General features: G+C 39.7%; 2 protein-coding genes across 3 annotated transcripts; both read left to right on the forward strand.

The window, feature by feature from the left end:
- Positions 1–551: 551 nt before the first annotated feature.
- On the forward strand, positions 552–3,824 carry LOC117302774 (ciliogenesis and planar polarity effector 2-like). The gene is made up of 4 exons (XM_033786808.1): positions 552–738; positions 1,335–1,487; positions 1,962–2,086; positions 2,537–3,824. The coding sequence occupies exons 1-4, from the start codon at positions 606–608 to the stop codon at positions 2,972–2,974; spliced, it is 849 nt and encodes a 282-aa protein (XP_033642699.1). The 5' UTR covers positions 552–605; the 3' UTR covers positions 2,975–3,824.
- Positions 3,825–4,076: 252 nt separating this feature from the next.
- Positions 4,077–10,661, forward strand: LOC117302775 (D-2-hydroxyglutarate dehydrogenase, mitochondrial-like). Of its 2 annotated transcripts, none has more exons than XM_033786810.1 (8): positions 4,077–4,158; positions 5,039–5,536; positions 5,969–6,166; positions 6,570–6,763; positions 7,215–7,383; positions 7,879–7,982; positions 8,563–8,748; positions 9,652–10,661. In XM_033786810.1, exons 2-8 carry the CDS (start codon positions 5,077–5,079, stop codon positions 10,093–10,095), a joined length of 1,755 nt encoding a protein of 584 aa, XP_033642701.1. In that variant the 5' UTR covers positions 4,077–4,158; positions 5,039–5,076; the 3' UTR covers positions 10,096–10,661. The 2 variants fall into 2 exon arrangements, with proteins under 2 accessions (XP_033642701.1, XP_033642700.1); XM_033786809.1 differs by having other exon boundaries at positions 4,111–4,158; positions 4,850–5,536.
- The last annotated feature ends 89 nt before the right edge of the window (positions 10,662–10,750 follow it).

Here is a 10,750-nt window from a genome sequence, read left to right on the forward strand (position 1 = left end):
TCTCTGCTGAATTTGCAACCAACGAGCTCCGTGATGGCAAAATCCCAGAAGTTTGTATTTTTTTTGTAAAGACATTTGGTTGTGTTTTATGAGTTACCTTCAAAAAAATTAACATTATTTTTTTTGTCGGAGTGAAAAAGGTGGAGGCTATCTTGATACTGTGGTCATGGAGGTATAAATTTCTAACTCACAGTGGAGTTCTATGGGCGATCCCAACTATAGTTTGGACGCCCAACTGTAACACTCAAGTTGGGATTTTCCTAAGTTGGGACGGAACATCTAGACGTCTGTTCAGTCGTAAAAGCTTACACAACACAGCCGTCTGCTTTCACAGACATAACAGACGGCAATTAAAAACAAAAACTTTAACATTTGTTTACTACGTGGCTGTGTTTATACAACAGTTTTAAGATAAGTAAATACAAAATAATCACTTCTAGGTTTATTTAATACTTTAATGTATTTTAGTTCTAAAAGAAAAAAAAAAAAACTTACTAAAATTGTGCAACTCGTTTTGAACGAGCCTGTCATGTCAGCGCCCGTGCTGGGAACTGAATTAATTCTGCTTCAGCTCTTGTTGTTGTGGTGTGCTGCAGTATTGCTCCATGGCTGCAGCGATGTCTCTGAGTACAACCTTCCAACTATACGGCCAACAGATAGACACAAACTGGCCTAAAACACCCAAAGGAAAAGAGTATTTTTCAAGCATTGTGAGGAAGGGGAAAAGGAGAATTTATGGTGAGAATTATACTATTTTCTTTTTTTTACTAGGCAAGTTTTATTTATTTTTTTAAAGTAACTTGACTTTCTTGAACTTACTTGAATTGAATCCACCGACGCCATCACACAACTGGGGAGGAGACGGTGGTTCTGGTTACTGTGGCAGACGGCTTAAAAAAGCTTATGTGTAGAGCCCCCCGACGTTCTTTAGGAATTCGTCCACATGTCCCTTGATTGAAAATGTGTTAATAAGTTTTATATTATTAATTTATTATTAATTTATTATTAAAAAGTAAAATTTAAAAAGTTTCGTTTTTGTTGTTAATGTAATTTTCAGATTGTATTAAAAATTATTACTGAATGGGTGACAGTGACATGAGTCATGAGTACAGTGTATATATAATAATATTGTCTATGTTTTATGAAAGTTTCATATATACTATTCAATTTGAACAGTTTCATTTCATTGAAACTGTTCAAATTGAATAGTATATAGTTGTCTATCGTCGGTTATCCTTATCTCTGAGTGTTTAGGATGGCTTGGGTGGTTCTTGATGCTGAAGCCTTCAATTCAAGGAATAATTTCAAGTATAAATTTCGTTTCTCTTTTTCAGGGTTTCTGGAGAGGCCATCGCTTCCGCCAAACTTGATTCCTGATGTGGTTTCTTACAAAGTGATTTTGAGGGGAAAGGCTGGAGTTGGAAAGACGAGTACGATTGCAAAGCTTGTAGGGTTGCAAGTTCCGACATCACACAGTGAAACACCAGGTTAGCGGAGTGGTGTTGCGTTAGTTCGTTCACAGTAGTTCACTAGTTGTAAAACCCACATCCTCCATCCAATCTTCTGACCAGGATGGAGGCTCACGATTATCGCAACTGAGTTTAGTGAAGCTATTGCTAAATCTTCAATATTTTGACTGCTGCAATAGGAGACTTTCCAACGCTAGGCGGCAGCAGACATACCGGGTAAATTTCCATTGTTTACGTAGTTCTGAACATGCGCATAATTCTGAGAACAATGGATTTACCCGGTAAGTCTGCTGCCCTCTATCGTCCCAGAAAGTCTCCCATTGTTTTTCTTTGTTAACGCTAGTTAGTAAGGACAGGACCACTTATAATCTATTCCTTTTTTTTTATAGATTTGTTTGATAACATTTGTTATCTTAAACAAAGGGATGGCAAAATTTACTCTTCTTCTTCAAAACGGCGATACTAATTAACTTTATTGTTTTCATTATTTAGGAATTGTATCATCGGTAGTTTTTTGGCCAGCGAAGCTGCTACACTCTGATAAAGTACTGCTCTTCCGGCTTCAGTTTTGGGATGCAGGGGAAAATGCCATCAAGAAGTTTGACCACATTCTGCCTGTAAGTATTTAGTAAACACAAGCAACATTTAACCCAAATCATCATAAACGTTTTAGACAACGTGACAAAGTTGAGTTGTAGAAGTGTGCAAGAGCTGAGAGTAGTGGCGATTGAAAGAGAACACAAGTGATGGCAGCGACTCCAGGAATTCGCCCCTATTTAAACAATCTGAGGACGAGGCGGCCACAGATGCGACTGTGGGAATAATGATGATGGTCATTACACAGTATATAAAACAAGCAAGCGATCATGATTTGGGAAAATTACTAAGGCTGTTTTCTTGACTTGTAAGATATTTCAGTAGTAATTATTTATGTGGAGGATTTGTTGCGAGATGAACTTTTTAATCAGGTAGGGTTCAGAGTGAAACTAATCAATTTTTTCTCCGTCAATGAAACCAATTTTGTTGTGCCTTGTCTTGAGGTAACCTTGTTTATATTTCTTTTCTAGGCATGCAAGGCTGATGCAGACGCAACTCTAAACCTCTTCTCTTTCACGGATCGACAAAGTTTTGAAGATCTAAGGACACAGATGTCTCAGTCGGCTCAATCTGGCGACCGAGTTATACGCATTGTTGTTGGAACCAAGTACGATCTTTACAGCAACAGCGAAATCACGTCGCGGGAGCTCCAAGATTTCCAAGATCAGTGGACAGTCCCGATACTAAAGATTAAAAACGTCAGCAAACCTGCGGGGAATGATCTCTTGTACTCTGTAGACACGATGCAAGAAATTAACGAGGTATCGACAGTCATGAATAGTCTTGTGGATTATATTTGGACGCAGAAGAAAATTGCGTCTGGTGAATTGAAACCTGAGGATCTGAGGAGGACAGGAGTAGATGGAGGGAGTGAGGAGGTGCAATCAGATGAAGCATCTTATGTTTGAAATTTGGAAAAAATCTGCCGTGTAAACTTTCCGTTCTTGTAGGAGCACTTCTAAACCCTGAATGCCTTGCCAGGCCTGTATGCTTCGGTTTTGAAAGGGCAAGGGCACCAAGGCATTTTCTCCTTGGTAAATCGCCTCTGCCCTCCGTTGCCTCTGTGATGTGAAGTGTCGGGCAGGCCTTGCAATAAATCATTGTGCAAGTGCAAACATGCGAGGGGCAGGGCCAGAACTTACACATGTAAACAAACTAGATTGACAAAAATGTCCCTAAAACATAGGAATTGAACTGCCTCTAGATACCGGGCGGGCAATCTCGGTGTTCCAAAAAGACACTGCTCGAGAATTGAAAAGTTTGAGGGTTCGAATCCCTCCCGAGTTGTATGCTTGTGATATTTTTTTTTCAAAAAAATCGGGAAAAGTACTGAGTACGTGTATACAGTGCTAACAGTTACACCCATTGGTGTAAAGATAAAACCAAAATTAGTATTCCCTAAAAAACTATCCCCGATGATGCAAATTTAACAACTGTTAAAAATATACATTATTCAAAATCTTGTATCTTTTCAGCAAAAGCAAGATACAAAACTAATGCTTTGAAAACTCCTCCTTAGTGAAACTGTGTCGGTTAAACAAAACATAATTTTGCCTTATTGTTTCTCTGTTCACCTGTGGGAGGATGCTGGTCAGCGGCTTAACTAGATTTCTAATTGTTTCTTTTACTTATGAATGGTGAGTACAAATCGAGTAATTAAATTTGTTGTAATATTTTCTGTATTTTGTTTCTTCCTCATGTGATGTGGAATAAAAAAAATTGGAATAAAATTTCAATCATATTCTTACTTTTTCCATACACCTGGTGTTCCTTTCTTTTGGATTAAATATTAGGGTCTTTGCGAAACCTAGTTGTTGAGGTTTTGAAAACAGCTGGAAGCTCAGAATTCTAATGCGCTGTTTCGAAAATACCCAGGGTTTTCAACTACTGACATATTTTTTAAATAGCGCCCTCTTGTGGGTGCGTTTTGTAAGGTGATGCAGACGACATTATCATCAAGTTGGGTTCCCCTTTCAGTTTGATGGTTTAGGATCACATAATATCAATAGTCGGATCCCCCATTCAATCGCTAAAATTAATTACAAAATAACTCGCACGACGAATTGTTCGCCGCTGGACTGGACATTTTGAGGTAAAGTATTCATGAGGAAAAACGTCCGGGTAGTGCCCAAAAAATATGTATGACGATTTAAACCGCAACTTTGAAACAAAAATGGGAAAATGAGGGTCGCCTGCCGTGCAGCAAAGCGATAAAATAAGTGGGAAATGTTAGCATGCTCAGCAGACACCGACTTCAACAATCAAGTTCGTCTTCTATTTTTATGACGTAACTAGTCACACACTGACTGCACGCTCACTGACACACTGTGGATGGGATGGGCGAATTCATTATTGGGCGTTTGGTGCTGACGAGCGCTAGCGCATGTTTTTCATGAGGTGGACGTGGGTTCACCTCAAGTTTTGCTGTTGTCAATTTCTCTTTGTTCAATCCAAATTTATTTAAAACTAGAGGACTGAGTCTCAGTGACAGTCAGTTCTACTTTTCTAGTCTAAACTGAGTCTAGGGTAAGTTTTAACTAAATAATTTTGGATTAATGAACAAACAAACTTTTTTTTAAAAGAGAAATTGACAGTGTGTCAATTATTATCAGAAAAACAGTTTTGTGTCCTAATAAAAAGTAATCTTTACTTTGTACTAATAAATAGTTGTAAAATAGGCTGGTTGTACACATCGTTATTGCTCTTAATAAGAGTCTTATAATTTATATCATAAATTATATCAGGCCAATACTCCATGTATGATATTGTGCTTTTTGTTGCAGGAAGGTTGATGACCAGGCCTTTTAAAGTTCAGGCTGTCATCATTTCGAACCACATAAAGGCATCAAGGATTCAAGGGAACTTCTTACTAGCAGAACTGAGTAGCTCCCTCCCCCCATTCCTCCATGCTCTCCCCATGTAAATTTTCTCTTTCAACCTTCTCAAACCATTTTCCCTCACTGTACACTCAGGTTGAGTTTGAACACAAGTCAAGTCTGATGGAGAAAGAATGATGGCCTCTAAAGTACTACAGAATCCGTCTCTCAAAGGCTTTCGTCATAAACTGGCTCTTCTGCGAAGCCTAGACGCCAACTCCACAGCGGTTAGACCGCCCACCCAGCTTTACCACAACCAAGCAAGAACAATCTCACGCAAGTCTTTTCCCACCGATTCAAGACTAAGAGGCTTCGTTGCATGTTCTCCAAGCCTCCATTACCACGGTAGAACCCAATCGCACGAAAATAGAGCAGACTTCATATTTAGACAGCTGTCCACAACCTCGGCATCTACTCAGTCGTCAAGAGAGGTACCCCTAACCTCAACTGTTTATCCAAACTTGGAACGAGGTACTTTTTCAACGATAACCCCGGAAGATGTTACCTTCTTCAAGGAGCTGCTACCCCAAAGGGTTGTTACAGATAAAGAGGACTTAGTCGCCCACAATACTGACTGGCTAGGGTCGCTAAGAGGTAACAACAAAAATCATTGAGGGTCAGAATTTGCCCACCTGATGATACAAGCATGGAATTTGGTAACAACTTAGAGTATGTGATGAGAAATAAGGATAGGGCCATCGCAGATTAGCCATTGCTTGTTATTGTGCTATTCTGCCATGGTCTCGGCCTTGCTGCCCCTTGATTAGTTTCCCATGGACTTGAAGATTTTTTAATGAAAGTACCCATTGCAAAATGAAAATGGCCTTGCCCCCACAATGATGGAATTCCAGGCCTGCAGATCGAACAGCACTGCGGAACGGACAGTGGTGGACACAGACCAGAAAAGCTTTTGTCAAACATTTTTACATCCATTTTAAATACCATCCCTCTTTTGTGGGAGATCAAGCAGTAGCTCTACAAAACCAAGAATGTTGAATGTTTATATTGATTGTGATGCAATTTCAGGTTCAAGCCAAGTCCTTCTAAAGCCGAAGACCACTCAAGAAGTCTCAAAGATCATGGCGTACTGTAACAGTCGCAACCTGGCTGTCGTACCCCAGGGGGGTAACACAGGACTAGTAGGGGGTAGCGTACCAGTGTTTGATGAGATCATCCTATCAACTGCTCTGATGAACAAGATTATAGATTTTGATTCACTGTCAGGTTGGTTTAAATTTATGGATTAGATTACAAATATTTATTCAGCCAAGGTTAAAAAGTTAAAAACCACAAACTTCGGAAATTGTAGTGCACCTTCAGCTCTCTAGATTTTACAATCACAAAATGTAACACTTTATCACTTTTTTAACCATAGCTTACCTAAGCCGACCGCACTCATACCCCCTCTTTCTTACCTAAGTGACTTTAGATGACTGCACTCACACCCTTTCTTCCTTTTGACTCTAGTCCACTGCAATCATAACCTCTTCCTTGAATTGTTACGTCATTGATAACTTTAATATTATAACAAGTTGGTTGTTTGGTGTGTTTACCGAAAAAGTTGCCTCTTTCACAGAAAATTATGTATCATCATTGTGAGACCTTTTCCCTGTTTATTCATCGATAGGAGCACTTGTATGTCAAGCAGGGTGCATCCTGGAGAAGTTGGACATGTATTTAGCGGGCCATGGCCACACGATGCCCTTAGACCTCGGTGCCAAAGGCAGTTGTCATATAGGTGGCAATGTCTCCACCAATGCTGGTGGGCTCAGGCTTCTACGCTATGGGAGTTTACGAGGAACAGTGCTAGGAATTGAAGCGGTGAGGTTCAGAATTGTGTCTTTTCACCGCAATAATGTTGTAGTTATTTCAAGTTGTGAAGGTGGACCCCTTTATTAAAGGCACTGGACACCAGTCGTGACACTTGTGTCCCTGAGCAAGACACTTTACTATAATTGCTTCTCTCCTTATTTGGTAATTGTCAAAGACCAGTGAGTATTTTCACTTGGTGTATATCGACATGTGCATCAAATAACAAATATGTGAAAATTGCAAGAGATATAATGAAAGAAAAACTTCTTTGTTGCACAAACTTGTGTGCTTTCAGATGCCTAACAAAAGGCTTCGGGCCTTAAGTCTTTTAGTGTCTGAATCAGAAATTACCTCTTTCTCAAAAACTACTTACTTCAGAGGGAGCCTTTCCTCACAATGTTTTATATTACCAATAGTGTACAGTGCCTTTAACAGTTTTCTGAGAAATAATTGATTACAGGTTTTAGCCGATGGACGTATTATTGACTGCTTGTCAAGCCTACGTAAAGACAACACAGGGTATGATTTGAAACAGATGTTCATCGGGTCCGAAGGCACTCTTGGCATTGTCACCGGAGTGTCCATTCTGTGTCCACCACGTCCTCAATCTGTCAATCTCGCTTTCTTTGGTAAGTCAACAAAATTCTCTTTGGGTGCTGAGAAGTTTCTGGACCATCCATAATTTACAAAATCAACCGTGGTTTAGTTGCAGTCAATATGCTGTGAAAAACCCCCAAAAATGCCGAATCTTCCCCCACACAAAACTTACATGCATACAGAGTTCAAACCTGCACCAAAAGATGTATTTCTTTCCTTGTACCTCGTACGGTCATAATGGGTTATTGTGGCTGACTGCTAGTTGTAGCGGCGTCCTTCGCAATTCAGCTCTTAGCTGCGAGTAAGGATGATTAGCCTCCCAAATTGTTATTATTATTTTTATTATTATCACAATCTTCCTCAGTCTTCAGTTATTTGAAGTTGGCGCAAGAACCGGAAGATACTGTATAATAAGAACCAGAAGATCCTCTATAATCACTTTAAGAGCTCATGAAGTTTGTTTTGCTTTGTCTACAAATTCTATGTTTAATGTAGTTATTCATGGCAAATATTTTTACACCTATAAGGTTGTGAAAGTTTTGAGAAAGTACTGGATACGTATAAGGAAAGCAAAGCACACTTGGTGGAGATCTTGTCGGCATTTGAGTGTATGGACAAAGAATCTATGATGGTAAGTTATGTATAAATAATATTATTACTACATGTTGTGGCCTCATTTATATAGCGCTTATATCCGTCATTCAGTTATGCTCAAGATGCTCAAATTCAGTATTTGCCTAAAGGTATTGTGGAGCTACATTTATGAAGTATGAGACCTCCTTGACAAAGTACTATGTATTGGTTTACAAGGTGCTGTGTTGAAATATGCAGCCAATGAAACCAGGAACATCAGGGGGAACCCCTTGGGTTCTTTTATGTTTGTTGCACAACACACAGGACCAATGGCCCAAACATAGCACCAAAGGGCACATGACTAATGGTTAAGCGTTTTCCTTGCTTTAAAAGACACGAGCGTCACGACTGGAACTCAAACCTAATCTCTGCTGAACAGAAACAACAGAGCTGGAGTCAAGTGCTCTTATCCTCTCAGCCACGATATGCCATAATACTTTTTTTAACCTAAAAGTTATTCAGGTTCTTCTCGCAGTGCTACTGCAAACCTTACTAGTTTGCAATCCCACCCTGCCCACTTTCAAATTCTGCAGAAATGATCTTGTTTAAAGTGATTAGGTAATAATTCTCTTACACAGTACGTCACTAAGTACTTGAAGTTGAAGAACCCCCTCAGCCAGGAGTATCCGTTCTACATTCTGATCGAAACCTCTGGATCCAACGCCACCCACGACGAAGAGAAGTTAAACGACTTCCTACAGCACATAATGGAAACGGAGCTGGTGTGCGACGGAACAGTGGCAACTGACTACAGCAAAATCAAGGTAAGACAACAGTTCCTTTATGTTTAGTTCCGCCAAAAGTTTGAGTATCTCTTATTGATCAACAAAGTGGTTCAGATCTGTGGTTATGTACTAATTAAAGCCATTGGACCCTTAGGTACCCTCGGTACAGAAAAAAAAATAAAAGTTCACAGATTTACAAATAACGTACAGGGTTTACAGAAGGTAGTGGTGAAAGACTTCTCTTGAAATCCATGAAATGCTTTACTTTTTGAGAAAACAGTAAAACAATATCAATTCTCGATATCGAGAATTACGGATTTATTTTAAACACATGTCATGACACGGCGAAACGTGCAGATACAAGGGTGGGTTTTCCCGTTATTTTCTCGCGACTCTGATGACCGATTGAGCCTAAATGTTCACAGGTTTGTTATTTTATATATAAGTTGTGATACAAGATGTGTGGGCCTTGGACAATACTGTTTACTGAAAGGGTACAATGGCTTTAAATCAAGTTTGGAGGCCTTGAACTTCGCTCTTGACGGGAGACAGCGATTTTCCTCCTGTAAGGGGCACTTCAATGAGGAAAAATTAAGTTTGTGTTAAAACCTTGCAAAGGGCAGCAGCGCCAAAGCGCAGGGCACCACTGCACTTTCTATGGGGGACGGTGGGTTAATTCGAAGCCTTAGTTTGATTATTTCGTTGAAACAGCGCAGCAACAAACAGCATTGGGCTTCTTTCTGACCATTCAACATCATCCAATGCATTATAGTTTAGGGAATAAAAGAGTGGCGACAGGTCATTTTAATGGCCGTTTATAACCGACTGGGTTGTGGCCAGGCAATAAAGGCCCAAGCCGAAAAGCATGTCTAGCTACAAACTGCCTTTGTTCTGTATTTAGAAGAACAATTAGGTTAATACATAAATATCTACTTATTGTAGATGATATGGCACATGCGAGAGGGCGTTAACGAAGCTATCCAACGAACCAAGGTTCAGTACAAATACGACCTCACACTTCCCCACAAGGCGTATTACGACGTCATCCGTGAAGTGCGCGCCCACCTTCGTGACAACCACCCAGAGTTACCCATTTGTGATGTAATCGGCTACGGCCACGTGGGTGACGGAAACCTACACATGAACGTTATAGTTGAGGAGTTTTCGAGCGAGATCAAAAACGCCCTCGAGCCATTTGTGTTCGCTCTGACGGCGGAGAAAAAGGGAAGTATAAGTGCGGAGCACGGACTCGGCTTCAACAAGAGGAAGTTTATCGGGTACAGTAAGACGGACGAAGCTGTGAGGGTCATGCAACAAATGAAGAGGCTGTTCGATCCAAAAGGGATTTTGAATCCGTATAAAACTGTTCCGGATCCAGAAGTCTAAAACTGACGCTCTTGAAGTAGCGATCATAATCATGAGTTTGCCATTCTTAGATCTTATCCCCTGCATTCAAAGGGTTGTACATGTAGGCATATTTCGTTTAATGTGGTAACCAGACTGATTGTACCTGTTTGGAGGATCAAGGGGCAAAGTTCCCCTGTGTTGAAATGTGTTGTTAACATGCATCGCTTAGTATGGTTACCCGCGCAGACTGTTTTTGCTTGCTTGTAGGAGGGGCAAAGGTTTGCCTTTTTGTATTTTGGTAAATGACAAGAAAGAGAGACATCTTGTTTATTAATAATGATGTGAAGAAATGGTGTTTAAGATTTGAGGTTCCTTTCCAGCAATGCATGCACGCTACAAAAAAAGAATTATTTTCTATTTTCAAATCAACCATGAAAAGACGATTAATAAATTGGCTGCAATTTGGTTAACTTTTCGTTTTTTCTTTAATAGTGGGATTAGTGGTACTGCAAAATGGCTTCATTTCACACAAGTTGCAAAATAGTTTCAAATGTTACTTCTTTTTTTTTTTTTGGGGGGGGGGCTAAAATGCCATTGCTCCAATTTTTCCAATGACCTTTTAAAAATGTATGATAAAGTTTTAAGATAAGTTGAAAATATTTATAAATATTATATAAATTATGAGAAATAATCT

The sequence above is a fragment of the Asterias rubens genome, chromosome 18, assembly GCF_902459465.1.
Source record: "Asterias rubens chromosome 18, eAstRub1.3, whole genome shotgun sequence".
NCBI classification, from domain to species: Eukaryota; Metazoa; Echinodermata; class Asteroidea; order Forcipulatida; family Asteriidae; genus Asterias; species Asterias rubens.